Here is a 22,695-nt window from a genome sequence, read left to right as displayed (position 1 = left end):
GATCTAAGTTCCTGCCTCTCCAGCCACATCTTTTGACAATCTTTCACAATGTCACATAATAGTACAATTTCAGGTATTTGGCATTAATCCCATGTATTACATCCAGTTTTCACCTCATTGCTGGCAGTTGTTCTGGCAGGAAGACTCTTATGACCTGGAAAGCAAGCCTGCTTCTATACAGCTCATCACTGGAACAAAGTGTTTGGGAGTTCTCAAGATACCTAATCTTCTTTCAGTCACTGACCCAGAGATTAAGGAAATGGATAATGCCAGCCCAAAGTGTGCTGGATCTCATGTTTTGTCTCACAGAGCAACTAAAGAGTCTGCAAAGCTGTTCCATCTTTTCTTTCTACCCTTTAATACAAAGATAACAAAACCAACAGGAGTGCTGACAGGTTGATTCCAATGGATAGTCCCACCTCTAGGAACCCAAAAGTCAAATTTTCATGGGAATGGGCCATGACTTTTTTTTCCTCCTTCTAAAAGATCACTTTTGGTGAATCCAGCATCCAGGAAGAACAAAGCATGCTAGTGATCAGCCATAACAGTGTATAAATGAAAGCAGTGGATACTAATGAGAACCCCCTTAGCAACACATCCCACTACAACCTTAGAAATATCTGGGTTTTCACTCCTGGGTAAATGTTCTCAAAGGAAACAATGAAGGTGGTGGGCAGATACATGGCAGACAGGGATGTGGGAAGATAAAGGTTTGCCTGAGAGACAGTGGACACTGAGTTTGATATTGAATTTCCAATAAAACTCCATCTGATTTAAACAGATATAAAGAAGGAGCTTCTTAAGCTTTTAACCTAAAAATTCCCCATTAACAGTAATACAGTCTGTGCAAAGAGTCCTAAGCTTGTCTATGCAACTGATATATTAGTCTCGAGTATTTATTCAAGTAGCATCTGTTTGTTTCTAGGCATTACAAACATTGCCAGGAAGCGCTATCACTTACTGCACATTACTTTTCAGATTTGTTTCATTACATCTGGACTTCCTGAAACAATTACTGGAGTAAAAGGGCTGGAGAAACTTAGAGCTGGGAAACTAGTTTTAGTTCCAACCTGAAACCAACTTCTTGTCAATCTTTCTGACTGGTATAAAACCAACAGAGTGATAGATGTCTTTTGTCTGGGGAATTTGATTAGCAAACTATTCATTTAAAACTTGTTTTCCTTCAGAGATCATTTGCAAATAGCTTCTTTCCTCTGCACTTGTCGGAAACAAATGTCAACATAATGCTGAAGTCCAGGAAATAATATTCTAAACCAGGAAAATAATGTCAGAGTTTGCACTGGGGCCTTCAGGGACGCAGGTTTAAAAGGCTGACACATTAGATTATCGATGACTCTTGGTACCAGAAAGAAAATTGATTTTGTTTCCCTGCCTCCTAGCTCTCACAAAACACATTTTCCAGTTTGTCATCTAGCATACTTGGCTAGAAGAAGTAGTAAGTTATTACAAGCAGATATTGCATAATACTAATTCTAAAAATACAAGGAAAAACAGAGTAATTGGAGTTGTAAGGTATTTACTCACCTTCTACAGTCGCAGCCACATGACAGTGCTCTCTTTCAGGAATTATGGGCAGTATCTTTGTGGTCTGTGCAGTCAGTGGAATTTGCTGTTTGCTGGGTTTCACTATTGAAAGTTGAAATAATTATTAGATATATTATTAAACAGCAAATACATCTGCAGAGTGTTAAACACTGAATCTACAAGTCTGAAAATAACTGAGACCTGTCTGCACAAGAGGCAGAGCCAGGTTTTCAGTGGGATTTCAGTGCCTAGAGATGCAGATACATGACTTTTGGGAACTCCCAAAAGCTCTAACCATGTTTTGTATTTATGGTGGGACTATACCATGCTGATCCTAAGTCTCCCTGGGAAGCAGCTTGAAGTAATTTGCTCTTGGAAATTTTACTGCTAGTGAAAATACAAAAGCATGCAAATTTGAGGTTATATAAGAATATCCCAAAATACAAAACCCTACAGGTGGCCAGTTAAGCAGAAACAACTAGAATCTAGAGTGTGAACTTTCAGATACATTTTCACATAAAGGCAGCACAGATTGCTGCTCAGAAACACGATTTAACTTTGCGACACTAACCCTAACTTGTCATACACGCAGGGAGAGCTACTGGGTGTCATCCAGTTGCTAACAAAGATGACAGCATGCATCTTAGAAGCAGGGAGTGATGCCTTTAGCATGCTGGCAACACAGATCCTGAAATGATAACTTACTGGGATGCAGATATAGAGAGGAAGAAATAATAGCATTGTTGGGCAAATGAACTCAGAGCTGTTGATCCAATGCATTTTTCAAAGAACTACTGCAGAACACAAATAATACTTTAACTCCACCCTGTCCATCCTGTCCCTGACCATCCATAACTTCTATAAACCTACAAATGGGTTTCTACTGAGTTTATAACAAGAGGAGGATCTGTGCCACTTAGATTTAGCTACCTCCCTTCTCCATTGACTTTATCATTTGGGCTTCTCCCTTTATAAATGCAATTAAAAAGTAGAGTTTGGATCTTGGTAATTAAACCAACAGAATATGAAAAACGAAGTTAAAATAAAACTGGGGTAGTTTTAAAAATAGCAGTGGGTCTTGTTTTACCCTCAGGATGAACCTGGAGAGAATGGAAATGTAGTCCCTTCAGAGCCTGTGTGTAGCACTGTTCTGCATTCATGCAAACTGAGCAGAGAAAAGGCCCCTTGTGCGTCAGTGCTCTATGGAAAGCTTGCAGGGACTATAAAAAGCTCCCTAAAATTACCTGCATCCTATAGATTTTATGCTCCCATCTGAAAAATAAAAAAAGCCCCAAAGCCTTATTAGCTTCACATTTTTCTCTGGAAATATTGCATCTCAGAAACACATAAATCTGTGTTAAATACTGAATATTATGACAAGCTTTGTTTTTCCCAGCATTATTCATAGAAGTTGCAGAGGAAGAGACAATTACTCATCTATGTCAGGAACTGAGAAGGATCAAAATCAAGCATGTGATGCTTCACTTGGCCAAGATTAAACAAATTTCTCCTTTCCTGGCTTTGCATCTATTTGCTGCTGTAAAAGCAAGGAGCAGTGAATCTGAACTCACTGGGATGCCAGCCCTGAGCCAGTGATGCCACTACTGAGCCAGTGTTTGCTTCTGTTTTTAAGTTGTCGACTAACCTGAAGCTGTAGAAACACATCTGAGAGCTGGCAGAATTTTGCCTATTTCTTTAATAGGATAGCACAGAAAACAGTACAGGAATTCAAATGACTGGGAGGAAATTTGTCTTATTATTTCTTATGTGCAAATTACAGCTATCAAGCCCACTTATATCAAATTCTATGAATGTCACAAATTCTGAACAGTCCAGAAAACAATCGCAGGCCAGAATCCCTGAGGTTTTATTCTCTGAGTCCTGGTTGTCACCATGATCCTGCAATGTCCTTCTTTCAGGATAAGTTATAAAATTACCATCCATCAGAATTAACTTTGCATTACTGTGAGCCAGCTAAATGATTCAAGGAATCCTGTATTTGTATCCTAAAATGTAATGAACCAAACTGTGAGTCCTTAAGTCTAAAAATGAGAATATTTTTCCATTTGAGCAACATAGAATAAGGCATTGTGTTTGAAATAAGATTGCCCACACAGACTGTAAATAACAGTATGAATAAATAAATAACAGTATGATTTCCTGTCTGCACAGTCCCATTCTAACATAGGAATGGGAACAGGCCTTTTTTCTAATATACCTTATGCTGCTTTCAAAATAGGATAAACATAAGCAAGGAATGTCATTCTTATGCTAGAAAGAGAAGGTCTAAATGGGACTTTATAGTGACAGACTTCTAGTAATATAAATTCACACTTACGTATAACCCATAGAATTATATGAATGAAACTTCCAGTATGAAAAGGTCCTGCTAGGCAGATTCAGTCTAGGTATTAAAACACCCTGATTTATGCAATGTTTCCTGTGCAAATTCTCTTGGGTATTTTTTCACAGTTCATACACACTGGCCTGCTGCCAATAAGTAATTCTGTGCCATTTTTTCAGGTTACAGCTATAAGAGAATAGCTATTATCACTTGCTAGTAGTGGAAAAGGTACTACAGTGGTTCAAGAAAAGTGGGCTAAGGAAAACATATAACAATAGGGTAAGTATAGCTGCCTTCCCTTTCTCTGGAACTGAGGCTGATTTAAGCAGTAAGCTGTGCATGACAGTTTAGCAGCTTCTGAGTTTTTTAAAAACATTGTGGGGAATACTATCTAGTCCTTGTAATTGCAAATATTAATTAATTAAGTTGTTCCAAAACCTCTTCTACTGCCTCTTCAATTTTAGAAAACTCCTCAAAGAAGTTCTTGCCAGAAAAGTATCCTGTGTGGGAATCTCTCTAAGAGTCTGTGTCATGAACACGAAGAAAAAAAATTGACTTTTCTTCATGGATTATTTTCCATGTGCTACTACTGTCAATTTCTATTAGGTATGAAAATGCTCTGTGTTTGGAAATACAGATCAGTCACTTAAAGAATACTTACTTCTTGAGCTGAAGAAAAAGCACCCTCTACTCTTTCCTTTCTCTTGTGGCTGCATTTAAGAGAAACTGTGTTTTGTCAGTTCATACCATTCAAGTGACTGATTTACACAAATGCAATGACAGAACCAGATTCGAAGTCTAGAGAAGATGCTCTGTACAGCCCACATTGCAGTGCATACTTTTTTGGCTTAACAGCACAGACAATGTTTAGTCAAATTCATGACCCCAATGCTTCAAAGCTCCCATAGTGTCCTGGGTTCAGCATAACGTCCTGGGTTTAAACCATGACACCTATCCTCACTATATGTGCATAATCTTTTGTAGTACCATTAATTCAGAAGGCTGAAACTTTAATCCTACCTTTGAGAATATACTATAGTTTTCCTCCTTCACTGGCCATCAGGCTTAATGGTTATGATTCATGGCCACAGAGCCACTAACAGTTTCACAATACTTGCATCTATACTGTAAATTACCTTTTTGTAGGACCACAGTGATATTAAGACATTAATTTCCTGAGCCTACCTAGGAAATCATTCTCATTCTCAAAGTATAGGCTTCCTTCTTTTATTTCCCTTAGCCATCTTGAACTTTGAATAACCTTTTAGTAGTAGCTATACATCTTTTCCTCTATATGATACATTGTCACATCCTCTCAGACACATAGTTATTTAGTCTCATCATGGTGTTTCCACAGTACTGTCTTCAGTGGGTATCAATGTTTTATTTCAAGATTCCAAGCTATGCAATAGTCATAGTGAAAATATTATCAAGGGCTGTCAAAGAAGTCATCTATGACTATTTATAATCCATTATAACAATAGTAAATCTTGAATTTAGCAACTGTGAACAGAATAAACTCTTTCATATGGTCTTGATTCCACTTTAAATTCTACTGGTATAACCTGGGAAATTGGCTGGATTGACTGGAATTAAGGTGTGTGAAATCAAGTAATTTAATACTAAAATAAACCCCATTATAGCAGTTCATACAACTAAGCATCTATCTGGGTAAAGTGGATAAATTTAAGTGAGAGGCACATAGAAGTAAAAATGACAGACTAGTAAGGGATTCATATTCTTTTCAGTAAGATCTAGTAAAACTGGATTTGAATTTTCATAAAACTTCATAATGAAAAATGCCTTTGGATATACAACATTAAAAATGCCATCGTGAACATGCTGATAAAACAGATATGGTACCAGTGAAGCTACCTAAAACAAAAGATGTCAGAAAGAGAATTCTTTTCCTGCAGGATAAAAATAATGACCTCATAAATATATCTTAGAGGTAGCCAATGCTGTAAGAGTGAGAGGCATAAACTGTACTCACAAGAGAATTCATACAGACAAAGAGCTATTCACTCTTTTCTAGGTGAAATTGAAACGCCACAAGTTACTGAGTTGTAGAGAGAAATTACTGAGTCTCTTCTTTCTCCTCAAGAACTAACAAGACAAACAGCAAAGTACCCAAGCCTAACCAAATTCAAAACATGTTTTCATTTGCTGGCTTTGTGTTTGTTTTTGTTTGAAGCAGGGTTGGTTTGCTATTCAAAGCTATAATTCTATAGGTTCATGTTAATCTTTTTAAAGATAGAGCTGTCTTTATGAAACCCAAATCCATGGAGTTTATTAAAGCATATGATTCTCTGAGCAATATCAGTAACACTCAGAGCTACAGCTGTTAATTTCCTCTCACAAAGAGGTTTGCCACCAAATCATAATTTCTGGAACCAAAACTTGGAGTTTAGCCATGCCATTTAATTTACCTGGGCTAAACATACTACACTCTTAGAAGACCATATTTTAATTCCTATCTGAAACTAGAAAATTGTAGTCTGGGGGACTTTTTACCTAGAAATAGGCTACATAGTGCCAGCAGAGCCATTCTCTGAGTCCTCCCACAGCCATCCATTCCATCCTTCGGTTAGCATATTTTATCAAGTCATAAATCCACAGCACACACATACATGTATGTGGCTATATTTTTCATACAAACGCAAAGCACTCAGCTGCCAAACTTCAAATTTGGCACACAACAGGACCTAAAATTAAAAGGCAGTAAAACCCCAAAAGTCATTAATGCAACACATTCGAGACTGGGAGAAGCATTCCCAGGTGATATACGTAAGTCTTCTTACAGTTTTATTGTTGGAATTTTTTTCTTTATCTTTTGTGTAGGAACAAGGTTACTCTGAAACAAACCTGAAGCATTCCTTTGCAGGAAAGACTTAAAAGGTCTTTCTTGACCTTCTTATGCCTCAAGATTTGTTAGGGTTTTATTTAACTTTTATATCACTTACCAGGAAAAGGATGAATTCTAGTAGCAGATATGGTTCTTCTTGCATGTCTGGAACCATTTCTTCTTAGAATAGTAGAAACTGATGCTGTTACTCTGTGTTTACAATCTGTTTTAAACAAAATGTGTTAGCTATAGAATTACATTCAGCTCTGATTGGAAGGAAAGCTGGATTGGAAGGAAAGCTGGTAAAGCCTTTATTCTTAAACAGCTGGACACCTTCCATGAAGAAGCAGGAAGGTTTTGAAATAAGGTGATGAGGAAAAGCAAGGGCCAGATGGTTTATATTATTGTGAATGAAATTTTCTGGAAATTCCATTCAGGTTTGCCCCTTTCAAATTATTCTCTCTCAAATTGTACTGTGCACCTTGGATAAATTTTGGAGGTTTATAAAAATGTACATGTACCGGCACAGGTTCAAACTCACACTGTTGATAGTGGAATAGCAAGGATGGAGGGCACTGGCATCCTAGGAAGCTGACTGATTCCTTTTAAGTGTAGGGTGTTTATCTTAGGAAGCATGGTTTGAGAGCAAGCTCTATAGCACTCAGAGAGATAGAGCTGAGCTGAGCAGCTCTGATTGCTCCTCAGCACCAAGTTATGGCTAATCCTGTTCTACCGTGGCAGCAGTTCAGGGCTCAGCAGGCTTCTGATGACATGCTCACTCCAATTGTACAGAACTGATGTTTATCTTTTTCTTTTGGGAACACTGGAACACTTCAGCTTTAAGAAATTCATTAAATTAACATTATTTAGGTCATGATTTTTTTGTGAATAGCCACTGGAGATCTAAAGCACTGAAGCCCAAAGCATGCGCTGTAACAATTAATGTCCAAGGAAGCTCTGGGAATGGTTGTAAGACAAGTGGAAGAGAAAAAGCAAAAAACCTGCTTCTAATTTAGCTCTTTTGTCATGGATTAGTTGTAACCTCCAACAAGTTTATTTGGATATTTTATTTTATCCCCTCATGGAAACAATGTTTCAGAGGGTCTCAGAGCCTGCCTCACAGAATGTCTTGCAAGGTCTCAAGACCTTGCATATTTCTGAACAGCTTTCAGTGGTGCTTGGAAAAGAGGAAAAATACCAATCATATTACAACTGGAAAAAACTTAGCAGCTGTTTTAGTCACATAGTAATATTCTGCTGTGTTCTTTGGACACCACTGGAAAAAGCAGTGTGTAGCCTTGCAATTAAATGTGACATCAAAACATATACGTAAAAGGAATACAACCCTTAAATCTGCTTGGTTTTTTATCGATAACAATGTGACGTTGTTTATAATGTTATATATGATAAATTTAACCAATAAAACCACACTATTCTTCTATCAGCAGAAAATGTATTCTAGAAGCAAGTCAGTGATTAGAAGCCTCAAAAGGGCATCTTTCCTCCCTGCTTGTGTCCATGACGATTCTGAAAAATGTGCATTTAATAGAAAACTGATGTTTAAGAATAAAGGCAGTAAATCATTAATCATCACTACTAATAGCTCTGCATTTAAAATAGGCTGTTATGACTCAAAGAACAGAAAATCATATTCATTACATTTATAGGTAGCTTTCAAATTACAAATAAAAGTTCTTTAAATTGGAGCATATAATAGCCTACTTATAGAGACCTAATGTATGCTCTATGGGAATTTACGTATATAAAAGAGGTCTCAGAATTTGGTTCTAGCAATAAGTAAAAGATGATGTATTTTAACCAAGATAGTCTGATAAGGCATTTCTTTAGCAATTTGGGGGGGTGAGCAGGAGGAAGGCTCACAGATCTGCCATTTTAAGCAATAGTTTTGCTTTGTTTATTCCTTTAAAATATATGCATGAAATATTTACATTATGCTAAAATAATCATAGAAACATTTTGTGGGGGGGCACCCTTCTTCCTTCTGTTATGATTAAATCTAGGCTCCTATTGCTCTTTCATTACAAAACTGCCTGTCATTACAGGGAAGATGATCAGGGTACTGGATATGGCTTATCATTTTGTTATTACCACTGCAACCAAGGTCTCCATTCAGCAGCTCTGGACTACAAGGGGAATGGACATCTGCCTGGTAATAGCAACTAAATGCTGATTGCCTAGAGGCATTCTGTGCACTCAGGGCTGACAGAGCCCAGAAAGTCTCAGGAAAGTGCTATGAAGAGCATCAAGGAGCTGTTATCTCAGGTACCAGGTTAAGTAACACTCTTTTCACACTGATGAAAGGAAGTGTGCTCCCTGTGTCACCTATCTGACTTGGGATGAAAACCAAAGATCAGCAGCTCACAAGCCTTCCATTTTCTGCGCTTTGTGCAGAAGACTTTTCCTTGGATTGCTCTGAAGTCTCATGTTCAGAGTACTGCAACACTTTTATTCTTGCTTTCTTCAACGTATATTGCTAGCAGAAATACTGTAAATCTGGTTTCAGCCTGTAACCAAACTGAATTGCATAGAAAGAGCCTGTCATGGCTGTTGAAAACATTGCAGAATGAAACACTTGCTTCAGACTCTGAACTAGCAACAAGTTCTTTTGTAGGAAAGTTTTAGTCACTTGAAATAGTCAATACTGCTGATTCAGAAATCGCAGCACAATAACTTCTTCGCTGAAATAACAGCAACAATAAGAAATGGTATCTGGGCTTAATTCAGCTCTGGGGAGAAGGCAGCACAGTTTGGTTCACTTGCATGGGATTACATCACTGCTGCATTCAGACAACCAGTTTTTAGGACAGACAATTGAGTGCATATCACCTCATACCCAATTTTTCTTGGCCGTGACCTAGATGAATCATCTTCAGGAAGGAAAGGGTATTTCCATCTGCTTATATTTGCCATTGGCATTTCTGCTTAAGACCTTCAACAAGGTTCAACTGTAATTGTTTTACCTACTGTAATCAGGCTGAAACCAGAAGTTCATATCGCTAAGGATCAGAGGCCACCAAGTGTCTGTCAAAACCCCTATATTTTATTAACCATCAATAAGCTTGAGCTTGCATCCACAGTTCAGACATGAGAGGTGATAGTATCAATCATCAGAGTATTTCAGTCCCCCTATAAGAAACTTTTACTATATTGCAATACAAATATTGGTGTCTGAGGCTCATTAGTAATCAACACTTTTGTTATTGTAAATTAACACATTTTCATTGCATAGAAATTTAAATTCATGCAGATTAACTTTTTGTTACTTACAATTTTGTTCATTTTCTTGGACTATTTTGTAGATGACAATTAAAACAGTAAACACAAGAACTACTACAATCATGGTGAGCCAAATGATCTTCGTCATACACACTGGATCTGTCCATAAAATGTAAAAGAGACAAAATGAAGCAGTAAATCACAGGCAAAAAAAGCAGAACATTCACCCTTGCTAGATTATAAAATTATGCTTTTCTTTTTCTTTTTTTTTTTTTTTTTTTTTTAATGCCTTCTTTGTTGTTTGACACCAAGTTTCCCATCTGGAATTTAGCTTAATTTTCACATCTATCTATCTCCCCATGTCTAAACTAATTATAGGTAACTAAGTGAATGAAAACCTTTCCTATTTGTATAAACTACTATATGTAACTCAGCCAGGAAAAAACAATGCTTCAAAGATCAACATTTATACTTAAGGTAGATCAAGGGTAATACATATCCCCTTTTTGTTTGGATGGAGCAAAGAAGGAACTGGTCCACTGTCCAACACTGGCCTTCACTGGCATTTGCAACCTCCTTGTCCCTCTTCATATATGAGAGAAGGTAAGATTTTCCATATAGAAATTTTCTCATCGGGAAGTGAGGAAATGCCACTAACAGGACCCCTCTGGGAAGTTTTTTAACTAAGTCTGCCTTAAGGGAAAATCAGCATGGGACTGGATGTAGGAGGTAGGCTGCTCTTTTGGACAACAGCTGCTGCAGAATGCACACACATTCCATGGTTAATTAGCTCAGTAACTAGTGCAAACCAGGACTATATACCACAGAGAAAGGATGTGGGGAATTTTCCTCCCTGGTGATTCAAAAGGCCTTTCAAACTTCTTCAGCAGCTGCTTGTTAATGCATACCTTTGCACTGTCAGATAACTATTAGAAAAAAACCAACTATATTGCTATGACTCATATACAATCAAATTACAGACCATAGCCAAACCACTGTTTTCCTTTCCTTGCCTTAGATTAGCATAATTAGACCTACATCAACTTCCCCTGTGCATCTTCTCCACTGAGAAGTCATGAGGTAACTGCCAATAACCCCATGGCACTTGGAGGCAAACAAAGCTCATCCCTCCTAATTCAGAACTAAAAATATCTTTTATATTGTCCTCCAGGCTCCTTTCAAACAGAGTACTCTACCCTGTCTTGCAGTGACTTGTAATGACTTGAACATCAGCCTTGCTTAGCAAAAGCCATGAGCACCTCTTTAGCTTTGTTTTAAAGTAAATAGAAAAGAGATGTGTTGTTAATTTTTATTGTTAATTTGAGATAACCACTTCCCAGAAAAACACCATTAGCAAAGGGTGGTTAGCTTACAGTTTTAACACAAGTTAGGCGGGCAAGGTACAAACTATATTCCTCTCCTAGCTACACCTATATTTCTTTTTAAAAAGCAACTAAGCTGCCCTCACTTTTCTAAGATCTTACCTGGTTTTATTTAACACAGGTTTAGTCAACTCCAAAACAAGTTTTTTTTTTTTTGCAGCAAAAGTACACTATAAAATGCATTTGCCATACAAACCAAAATGAATGTAGTAATTCATCAATTCCCAGGTGGCAAGTGTTGCATATAGACAGGCTGGAAGCCACAGTCAGGGAATCTGCCAAAAAACTCCTGCAGCACAAAGACAAATTAAAAAACCTGACAGGCTGTCCTCTGGGAAAACTAAGTCTAGTTCAGCTGAAGGTTTCTCTTTTAAGTGTGCTGTAGTAAGGCCTTATAAAGTATACTATGGGAGGACAATGGTAAGAAAAGTTAAAACCATCTCCTGGTTCTTCTGCCATGCAAGTTAACAGGAATTTTTCCATTTACCTCCAGGACAACAGGGTTATGCCATTATCAGGGAGAGGTGAGGAAAAAATGTAATTCCAGGTTTTGTGATACATGCAATTTGTGACTCTGTCAGGGAGAGGTGAGGAAAAAATGTAATTCCAGGTTTTGTGATACATGCAATTTGTGACTCTGTCACTGCTAAGCAAAAAACTGTACAGACACTTCCTTTGCGCTGCTTCTAGGGGGAAAAAAAAAATACCACAACAAAAAACCACAGCTAAACCTTCTTTAAATCACTATGGAAACCTTCAGTTAGCTATGAAAGATGATCTTTTACTAGGGGATGATCAAAATTGTATTATCTTCTTGTGAGATACCTAAATACTTTCAAACAGTTGCTGAAACCAGAGAACTTACTGATTTTTTTCAAGAGTGGTATTGTTTCTGGTTTGATTTCTATTGTGACTCTCCTTTGTAACTTACATTCCACATAAGTCTTCAGTTGCATTGAAATATTTATACAGTCATTTTGGTCTTCCATCATTGCCACCAGACAGGAATGATTTAGGTATTCTTCGGCTGCATTTCCTCCTCCGACTGTAGAATTGTTAATGTGGATTTCCAGCAGGTAGTAACTATTATGCTCTGCTTCTTTCTCAGAAACCATAGTGAAATTAAAATATTTATACAAATAAATAACATCTTCTGATTTCACTTCAAGCGAGCCTTTTGCTTTTGGAAATAAAAATTAAAACTGTTATGCAGCATGTGGTAGACAAAGAGACAACTCTCAGAAAGAACAATAAACTGAGTTTTCCATCTCATCTGCAAAACATACAGTAGGCTTTTACATTACTGACTTTGATAAAATAGGAAAAAGAATACCACGTAAAGTTATTCTGAACAGATCTGAAAAGTATTGATTAGCTATACAAAGTATGTTTCCCTTACAAATTATAGCCCCTTTTTTGCTTTACTATCAGCTTCTGAGCTTTTCATTTTTGTGTGGTTGTCACAGGTAACAGACAAAACTCAGGCTATGAAAAAAAAACCCAACCAAATAAAAGCCATATGATGATAGATATTTGAAGTGTACATCTAGTCTATCTGCTACCAGTTGCAGAAGGTTCTTGTTTTATTTCACACAAGCTGTGAGACTTGCAGAATGTTAACAAGAAGCATAGGCAGGTGAGACATTGTCAGGAGTCGTAAAGTTGTGTAGGTATGACTGAGAACAGTTTGTCCACACATTTTGTCTTGTAATTTTCCATACTTGCTAAGACAGCTATTTTGTAATAAGAAAATGAACTGCATTTCTTATATTCAGGACTTGGCCTGTGGCCAACAATGTTAGGAAAGCAAAATTCAGAGGCATTCTCTTCCCCAAAAGTTTCCAGATACTTTGCAAGTATCTGTATACAGCACAGAAGGAATATGCTGCTACTGAAAAGAATGTGGTTGCTGCTGAACTCTTCCCTATATTGCTGTGCCGGCCCTTATTCAGTGCTGCCTTCTTTGAAACATGCAAGGCCGTTTCTGATACTACACAGTTGTGGCCTATCGTAAACTGCAAGCACAAGAATGGTTATTTCTTGTATAGCTGCCATAAGAAGGGTTACTATCTTTGAATTAGTTCTTCAGATACTTGCTAACAACCTATCTTCTTATAAGGTCTAGTGTGAGGTGTCCCTGCCCATGGCAGGGGGTTGGAACTAAATGATCTCTAAGGTCCCTTCCAACCCAAACCATTCTATGATTTTATGATTCTGTTATAATATCATCATGTATAATAAAATCTACATGTAGAGTTCCACAGTGACATTTAAAATCAAATTCAGTGTGAAAACTGATCAGAAACTACAATTCCTTAAAAAGAAATTAAACATTTTAGAAAATTTAGCAAGTTCAAGAGAATAAAGATGGGACTATCAGAGCATTCATAAAAGCCAGATGGCAGAGGTCAAATTTACAACAGAAATATTCCAGGTGGCTGTGATTTTATACAAGATCCTCCAAGAAAATAAAGCAGCGTTTTGCTATTGGCATGTTTCACTGACAGCAAGGAAAGAATGCCACTGAGAATTTGACATAAACCATGCATCTTCTAGCCATGAAAAGTCAAGCTAAAAACCTCCATTGTTCATTGATGTGCAAAGACCATAAAGAACCAGGAGCATATTAATTTTTTTTTAACTACCAAATAAAACCATATCTTTTATGTTGTAATTAGCTACTGCAAAATTAAGTATTTCTCTTCCCTTACTTACTTTTTTCAGCTCCTAACCCTGATCCTTGATGATCAACATTCACGTCTCCCTTGGATTCACACTCTCTGTGTTTAGTATGGGACTGTTCCATCCTGGAAGACTGGCAAATACATGGAATGTTTTGGAAATTTGAATGATTTACAATGGCCTTCAGTAAAATAGTCTTGTTTTCTCTTCTTTGTTGCATTGATGCTTTGCAAGAATTGTTAAATGTGCAAAGTGGAAAAGTGGTGTTATTTGATGAGCAGGTGTCTATGCATGACACAATTACAGTGTTAACTGTGAAAAAAAAAGTGCACTGTATTAGAAAGACAGTCATATAGGACACATGAACAAATACGTAGCATCATGTAACAGAACTTTTAACCATTTTATGATGTAATGAGCTTTCTGTTTTGAGGGCAATGGCAGCATGTTGAAAGCATCAAGTGAAAGAAAGCAAGCACAGTGTTCCAAAACCTAGATACTGGATTTTATTGCTGAATTGTATAAAATCTCTTGTAATACTAACTTGAATTGGTGGTTGCATTCTTGTTTCAAAGCTGCCCCACTTTGATTGTACTTGAAAAGAAGATGAAAGCACTCATGTTTGGAGGGGGTCTTAGCCCTGGAACTGTGCAGCTGCATGGCACCAGTGTGATTATGTTGTAAAATAGCTATCAGAACAAAAACTTTTTTTCCAGTGATATTGAAAACACACAGTGAAAATACACAGAAATCTTCTGAATCCTCCAACCACATCCTTCACGTTCTCTTATATTCAATCAACAAACACAAATCTTAATAAGGACCATTGGTTTTGTAGTCATAGTCAAATTTCAGTATCAAATTACGGTAGCTAAGAGTACATTAATGCAGTTTTGGTAAGTAGCAAAAAACCCACATAGAATTAATTATTAATGAGTGTTATTTTAGCTCTCTTCCACATTAAAGGAGGGCTTATTGTACAAGTCTTGCATTTTTACTTGAGTTAATGTTCAACTGTTTTTTTCAGTATGAAAAACACTCTAAGAACAAAAACTTCTGGGACCCCAACATGGATGATGTGTTTATGAACAGAAATAACCACATCCTGGAGTTGGTGCAGCACTAACCTACAGTTTTGTAGTTGAGCTTCCACTTCTAGTAGTATGCTTGCATCTCTATGAAGAGAAAATTTTCCATCTAACTCCCATTATGAGTAATTGGATGAGTATGTTCCTAAATCCTTATGTATATAGAGAAAAACACAGCCTTTATTCGCTGCAGTGCTGAGCTGCAATCTGACAGCTTCAACAGACCACCAGGCTGACCTCAGAAACCATTCAGTGAAGGATTTCAGACAGGATACAGAAATGAAATCCAAAATCCAATGCAAAATCAATTATCTTCACTAACACTACATTAGAGAGTCATAAACTCCATATAAAACATGATAAATAGAACTACAAAATGCACATCCTATGCAGGCAAAAAAAAAAAAAAAAAAGAGAGAGAATTCATTTTAATACAAAAAGGAAAACCGTCAGACAAAATCTTGATCTTTCCCTGAGGCAAGACACAACATTTTCTCTAAACGCTTATGCTCTGACCAATGCAGCCTGAAGTGGAGCAGACTCCTGAGGTCAAATTCTTCCAGCTGAAGAAGGCATTTTGTGTAGAGCTTCTCTCTGGAGATGACTCAGGAGCAGGAACTGAATGGTTACTCTGCTGTCACAGCAAGGCGTGTGTGCATCATTTTAAAGGTACTGCTGCAGCTTTCAAGGTCAGCTAATGGTAACTCACTATCATATCCCTTCATCAAGGAATTTGTAAGCTGACTTGGGAATCCACACGCTGTGCTGTGACAGCAGTCTATCTTCAGCACTATGAAGTCCATTTTGGGCTTCACATCACAACTAATCAGGCTCCAGAACTGCCTGTGAGCTGTGTTATAGATAGGTAAATGCATATTATAAGTTTGATTGCTGTCCTGTTAGGGAGGGTGCTTACCTCCTGATCCTCTTGAAAGATCTCTAATGAGAAATCCAACCAAATTGCAACCCAGCATCAGCATTTATGTTCTTCCAACTCACAAGATTATGGACTTCCTAAGAAGTGATATATATTATTGATAAAGACTGTAACGTGGGCTGAAAGACTAGACTTGCCCAGTGGATCACATGGCAGAGAGATTGCTGTACCCACGAGAGGCTTCCACCTTACTTCAGGACTGGAGAGCACCCTCACAAAAGTAAACATCACTAGAAAAGTGGAAGGGGCCTTGTGAAATCTGAATGCAGACAGACAGAAGAGTTAAGAGGATCAGTGAGATGAAACCATGCAAAGTATCTCTAGGAAACAGCTTTGTATTCAAAGATCTGTAACCCACATGCCTAATATTAAGAAGTTCTGTGATTATGAAATTCTTTTAGTAAGCCTCATTTTACAGGGTGTTCTTCCACAAAAAAATCCAATTCCATTGAAAAGAAATTATTCACAGGGAAGATACGAACTTGTAAAAACTTTCTTCCCATTAAAATGAAAATCATAAATATTTCATTTTGGATTGACTCGACTCCATTTGATCTATGATATTCCATTTTGAGTCAATTCAGCAGTATATGAAATTGTAATTTTTGTCACCTCTTTATGGAAATTATTGTCATCACATAATATTGTAGAGATATAAGGCCTACAGTACAAGTTGGGGAACACACAACTGATAGATTTAAAGAGATACACTCCATCAAGTAGCTGGACACAGAGGACAGGACTGGAATTGAGAGCGCCACAATCCAAAACTACAACCTCCTGCTCTAAAGCAATCTAGTTTAAAGGTTCAATACCTTGTGTTCAAACAAGTGGGTTGCTTTACAAACATAAAGGAAACATTTCACTTTTGGCAATGCTGAACTGTATTCTTTTGATAAATTTCAAAGGTTTAGCATTTTTGTAAATTGATTTCTCCCTACATTTCTTTTTAATGAGAGATTCACATTCGTATTCCCTCTGCAGAATGAAAATAAATGCTGGAGCATCCCCTGGGATAAAACCTCCAAGTTTCACTTCTATCTGTATACTTTACTTGCCTGCAATTTCACAGGTTATATTAAAAACCTGAAGTACGCACATAGTACGCACGCGATCCTGTAAAAGCCTGTGGAATTAGGAGGTCTTTGAAACTCATTGAGGAGCCCTTCACAGAGGAAGATACAGTGACTATGTTTCACACCTCAAAGATGTCCAGCAACAGCTCTGTGTGGTGAAGCCTCATGGGGTAAACAGCAATTTGAAACACCTACAGCAACTTCTGTACGTATTTTTTTGCCACAAAATCTGCCATAAAACCAGTTTCCAACAGAAGGTTTTCAATGAACCAGAGACCCAAGTTCCTTGGAATTTTCAAAATGAATAGTTCAATATATTTACCTTCTCACGTAATTCAGACGTTGTTATACCATCTGCTATATACTCATATAGCTTTTAGAACATTCAAAATATGACAATGATTCTAATTTTCCAGACGTAATTCTGTGCTGTATTCTGCTCATGTACTTCACAATCTTAATTTAGACACTCTGTGATTAAGATCATAGGCAGATATCATAATTGCAGTGATCATGCTATTGCAGCATAACGCATCTCCAATAAGAGCAATCTAGGAAAGCAATCATGGAAAATTGAAATAATTCTTTGGTGTTTGACAGTAGGGTCAATATTTTCTTCTGGTAATAATCATGTCATTGTTTAATTGCATGGTCTGTGTTAGCAAATACTTTTGATTACTTCTGTGTGGTGATAGAACATTAATTATTTCAATATCTGAAACTGACTCATCAATTTTATATTTTAAACTTCTGATAGCATACCAAGTTTGTTCATTTATAAACTATAAAAATCTATTAAAATATTCTAGTTACTGTCATGTTTATCCTTTGTGATTAATAGAGATATAAATATAAATAACCCAATCTGGACTTTTTTTTTTCCAGAAAATTATGCTTCATAAATAATTAATTGCATGATGCCTGGGAACACATGCCATTTGGCAAAGGGATGCTTTTTATTATAACATTTATGTATTCAAAAACTTAATTGAGAATAGGTGTGACAGAACTATTTTAATGTTAATTTATTTATGGATTTTTAAGAAAGCACTGAATGTAAAACTTATACACATGTATTTCACATTCATCCTAAATCCAGGGTTGATCTTTAGGATCACCAAGATGTAACTGGCATTTATGTTACATGATTTGCTTCACTCAGTTACATTTATGCCACTCTACTTTTTGTCAGGTCAGCACTGCATGCTTCTTTCACAGACAGCATCTCATACCAGACAGAAATTGTACAATGTATTATAGGCATTTAAGTGTAGGAACTTAAAAAACAGTTCTTTTTTAAGACATGAGTGCCTGCTATAAAAGAACATACACGCTTAAACTACTCTCTTCATGAGGAAGATAGTAAAAGCACAGTTGTGTGGAACAAGTTACCAAGAATTTTGCAGTGTAGATAAATGAATTACAAACTCCATTCAAATTGCCACAAATAATTAACACTCTTGGTTAAAAATCTAACAAAAAACAATCTATATGCTTTGCATATGAGCACAGTATTCTGACGGTAGCTTTTAGGAAAGCATCTACCAAATTTTCAATTGCAATCAGAGTTTCAAATAAAGAAAAGGCTATTTTAGAAGCTGCTCACTCACCTTCATGGATTTTGAAAAATTCAGGTAAACATAAAATGAACATGGTAATTATTCCCAGGACTAATCTGAAGAGTTCTGATTTTCCCAAAAGCAAGCACATGTCACTGAAGCACTCCCATCTAGCATAGTGGTGGTAACTTCCTTCCTGGTTTAGCTTTTAACTTAGTGCACACTTTATGCAAAATAGCGTCTATTCATTTCCTTTTCCCAATATGAGCTTTCTTTTTACTTCTGGTGACATTAAGTTGTAGAAGGCCAAGTTTTGTTCTTACAGTGACATAGATGAGGATGACTCAAATGACTACACTGAAGATAAAACTCATGTACCAGGATGAAAATAGAAGAAAAAACAAACATAGGAACTATTTTATTCATTTGGGATAGTTTTGTTTCAGGAACATCACCCCCTAATGGCTACTTTCATATACCTTCTAAACAGTAAATGAATCATCTCTGCGAAGGAATTTTGTACTCATTTGGCTAAGCAGGTTTTAAAAAAATTATTCAGACCCTCATTATAAAGATGAGTCAGAACCACATGAGTCAGATATGGAGACTTGATTGGTTTATTTATATACATATGCCTTGGGGCTAGGAGAAAGATAATTTTATCTAATACAGAATCTTCAAGACTTCAATAGACTATGAATTTGTTCATTATGACCTAAAGTTTCTGATCTGGCAAATAAGTGAGGTACTAAGTACAATGAGATGTTCGTACTATCATTGCTGCTGTATTCTTAAAAGACAACAGATGTTTTGTCAATCTGTAGAGTGTCTTCAGTTTGTGTATTACTATCCTTTCACCACAACAAGACTGCACAGAGACACTGCTATTTCTATACATTGTAGTCCAATTATTCAGCTAAACTTCCTAGTTAACGGAGTGAAGTCTTTCCTTCTGTCAACCACTGTATTCCATGAATTTTCTTACTGATAAGATTGCAAAGAACATTTCTGAACTGTTCCAAATAAAAGTACTCTGATTAATGCATATGTAAAAACAAATCATTTGACACATATATAGAGTATATGCAGTATGAAAGATCTGATTAATTCAGAAAGGTCTCTTCTGATGCAGTATTTTTCACAAATGCATTAAATATTAAGTAGTATCAAAATGAAGCAATGCTGTTGAAGTAAAAGAAGAAATGTCCTATAAACCTGAAATGTCCTTCTTGTCACCTAGTTATCTGAGAAGATCACTAAGCCAGGTGGAAGCAAATACAGCATTCATTCTGTAGAAAGACTCTTTATGGAGCTGTAGTGGATGTAAAATTGTTAATATGATGTTTTAAATGTAGCAGGTTTATGCAGTGAAAGCAATGAACCCAAAGCAAAAAGAACTGATTTTTCTTTTTGACAGTATGGTACAGCAGCAGTAATAGGGTACAAAATAATCACAAGTATGAATTTTAAAAGTAAAATACTGAACAACTTATATTTGTCATGTTAGCAATTTATATTTGTCATGTTAGCAAATTAGCTCTTCTTTGTGAGAGACTATTGCCCCTTAAGTATCTGCTGTATCATTTCTTTGTATTTTTCTGTTTTCAAGGTTAAATGGTGCTCACCCATCCTTTCTGCCCTTTGGGAATGGAGAAAATACTGGAAAATAACTGGAGGACTTTGTCAAGCAGTATGTGTATCTATCCCTTTCTGGTACAGTCAGACTTTCATCGCTGTTGGTACTGCCCAAGGTCAGACCAGAAACTGGCTATAGCATCACGCCTGCATTCAGCCTCGTGCAGTAATAGCCTGTGGAATACGTTGAGTTTGAGATTTCATGGAAGATTTTCACAAACTCTGCAGTAAGCAGATGGGGAATATCTATTTTAGGGCTATTGTGGTGGCAAATTTTAGTTTAGTTCCGGAGTTCAGGAGGCACGTATATGATCTGTCCACTCATCCCCCAGGGACACCCTAAGCTTCAGACACAATTGCCCCCAGGCAGCTCTGTGTGTGTAATGTAGCTGGATCATGTGCATGTGTGTGGCTTCACCCTCCAACTGACCTCAAAAACATTAGTTTTCCTTCCTGGGAACATACTTCCCTCCACCTAGCTAATAATTTTTGCCCAGCTGGAAGAATTAGTATTTTTGAAAACCCTGTCCTTAGGTCAAATTTAGTTAAAGTCAGCTAAATTGTTTAAAGTCAGACAGGATGAGAACCGGTAGGTGAAGCACACAGCATGTAGACCACATTTCCTTACAGAATTAGGCAAAGAAAACACTATATGCCTCATTACCACATCAAACTCACACCGCCACGCCTCAGCAATGATCTTGTGCGCCCTTAAATCAGTTCGATCTGTTGGAGGCACATCTGAGTGTCACACAGTCTATTAATTCAGAAAATTATACTTTCTTTACAAGGCAGAGGTCATCGGTAAGGTGCCGCATGATAAGGCTGGCAACGGCTGGTGTGTGTGTGCCCATTAGATGCAACTACAGGCCGCCTCAGCACCGCACGGTGCCAGGGTTCGGAGCTGGGGGTGTCAACGGCTGCCTCGTGTGTCACCGCAGATTTATTTCACTTCAGTGCGAGAGCTCGGACCCGGGGAGCGCAGGGCTTTATGGTTCTAGAAGGCCCGCAGGGGTGCCCGGGCCGGGCCGAGGCCTTGGAACCCACAGACCCCCGCCAGAGGGGATCGTCCTGGCCGCCGTTCCACTGCCCCGCCGGCAGAGGGAGCGCGGCGCGGCTGCCACAGCCTGGGGGGGGGGGGGGGGGGGGGGGGGGGGGGGGGGCGGTAGCGGCCACTGCCACCGCCCTGCCACGCGCGGCCACGCTCCGTCCCTGCCCCCGGGACTGGAGGCGGGGTCGGCGGTCAGGGGGCGTGTCCCCGCGTCCCGCCCCGCCCTCCCCGGAGGTGCCCGCGCGCGCAGGGGAGGGGCCAGGAGCGGGGCGGTGTCGCCCCAGTGCCCGTGGCCCCCCGGTGCGGAGCGGGAGCGCTGGCTGCTGCCGGGCCGGGCCGGGCCGGGGCGGAGCGGGAGGGGCGGGGGGTGACGGGGCCTCCATCGCCTTTTTTCCCTTTCCCCGCCCTCTCCCAACCTCGCCCCCTTCCCGGACCTTGAGAGGTGAGAAGGGCGGTTGGGGCTCGGCAGCCAGAGGAGGGGGTCTGGGACTGTCGGGAGGGGGAGGAGAAAGCGAGGAGGAGGGCGAGGGGGGAGCTCGTGAGGGGCGGGCTCCCGCCCTGCTCTGTTCCGCCGGGCTCTCTCCTGCCGGCTGCCGCCCCGAGCAGCGCCCCGTGGCGGGGGAGGGGAGCGGTGCCAGCGGCCGCCGCTGTGGCAGCCCCGCCGGGCGGGGACGGGGTGGGAGTCTGGGGGAAGCGCGGGCAGCACGGGGTGGCTGGGGGGGGGGGCTGGCTGTCGTAGGGGGCTCCGCCTGGGGATCGGGGTCTGTCCGGCTCGGGTCAGAGCGGGGAGCCGGTAAAAGTGCGGTTAACACTGAGCCTTCAGGTGTTTGTATCTTAACCTTCCCGGTCAGAGTATGAAACAGTGGAAAACTACATTTTGTTGTGTTTTAAGAGTAGTCGGACAGAGCAGAGCAGCGACTGCCAAATCGGCATGATGGGGAGTGGTGTCGTTACACGGGGAAGAAAAAAGAAGTGTTGAACATCAAACAACCGCTGTTTATACGTGTTACTGGCTCATAGTTTTCCTTGAAGCCTTTTTGTGGCTTTAGGCTTTGAACTCCCTGGGCTCAGCGGTGTGAGCAGTGATGCAGCGTGGCAGTCCGGCTGCAGCTGAGCCGTCGGCGGCTCATCGTCACAGTGGTTTAGCAGCAATGCCTGTTCGTATGCAGTAACGCCACAGCGGGGAAAAAAGGAACGCTCGGGCTTGTTCTTTGCTTTTACTTAAAAGTCAATAATGCAATTACACAAGCTAAACTCCAAGTGCAGTCCTGTTTTCAAGTAAAAATACCACTCAAGTCTTCTTACTAGCATGAA

At 38.9% G+C, this 22,695-nt stretch overlaps 2 protein-coding genes across 3 annotated transcripts in view; one reads left to right on the top strand and one right to left on the bottom strand.

Annotated features, from left to right (window-relative positions):
* Positions 1-370: 370 nt before the first annotated feature.
* On the bottom strand, positions 371-18,895 carry TMEM156 (transmembrane protein 156). The gene is made up of 6 exons (XM_057407593.1): positions 18,747-18,895; positions 14,069-14,347; positions 12,285-12,533; positions 10,023-10,130; positions 6,853-6,957; positions 371-1,647 (listed from the first exon to the last, which is right to left on the bottom strand). Exons 1-6 carry the CDS (start codon positions 18,844-18,846, stop codon positions 1,538-1,540), a joined length of 951 nt encoding a protein of 316 aa, XP_057263576.1. The 5' UTR covers positions 18,847-18,895; the 3' UTR covers positions 371-1,537.
* Positions 18,896-21,706: 2,811 nt separating this feature from the next.
* The window catches only part of KLHL5 (kelch like family member 5), a 57,947-nt gene continuing 56,958 nt past the window's right edge, over positions 21,707-22,695 (top strand). For both annotated transcript variants that reach the window (XM_057407591.1, XM_057407592.1), the window contains exon 1: positions 21,707-21,823. The gene's annotated coding sequence lies outside the window, so the exon portion shown is untranslated. The remainder of the gene's footprint in view (positions 21,824-22,695) is intronic.

This window comes from Pezoporus wallicus, unplaced genomic scaffold, assembly GCF_028554395.1.
Source record: "Pezoporus wallicus isolate ANWC-B61680 ecotype Strahan unplaced genomic scaffold, APGP_CSIRO_Pwel_v1 contig_2492, whole genome shotgun sequence".
Taxonomy (NCBI): Eukaryota; Metazoa; Chordata; class Aves; order Psittaciformes; family Psittacidae; genus Pezoporus; species Pezoporus wallicus.
Note: the sequence above shows the minus strand (reverse complement) of the source record. Positions and strands in the feature narration are given on the sequence as shown.

Excerpts from the sequence above, each read along its gene's own strand:
- TMEM156 (XM_057407593.1), bottom strand. The coding sequence starts at position 18,846 with ATGTGCTTGCTTTTGGGAAAATCAGAACTCTTCAGATTAGTCCTGGGA. Across the intron at positions 14,348-18,746 it reads ATTTTTCAAAATCCATGAAG|TTAACACTGTAATTGTGTCA; the intron begins GTGAGTGAGCAG and ends TTTTTTTCACAG. Across the intron at positions 1,648-6,852 it reads TAGAATTCATCCTTTTCCTG|TGAAACCCAGCAAACAGCAA; the intron begins GTAAGTGATATA and ends AACTTTCAATAG.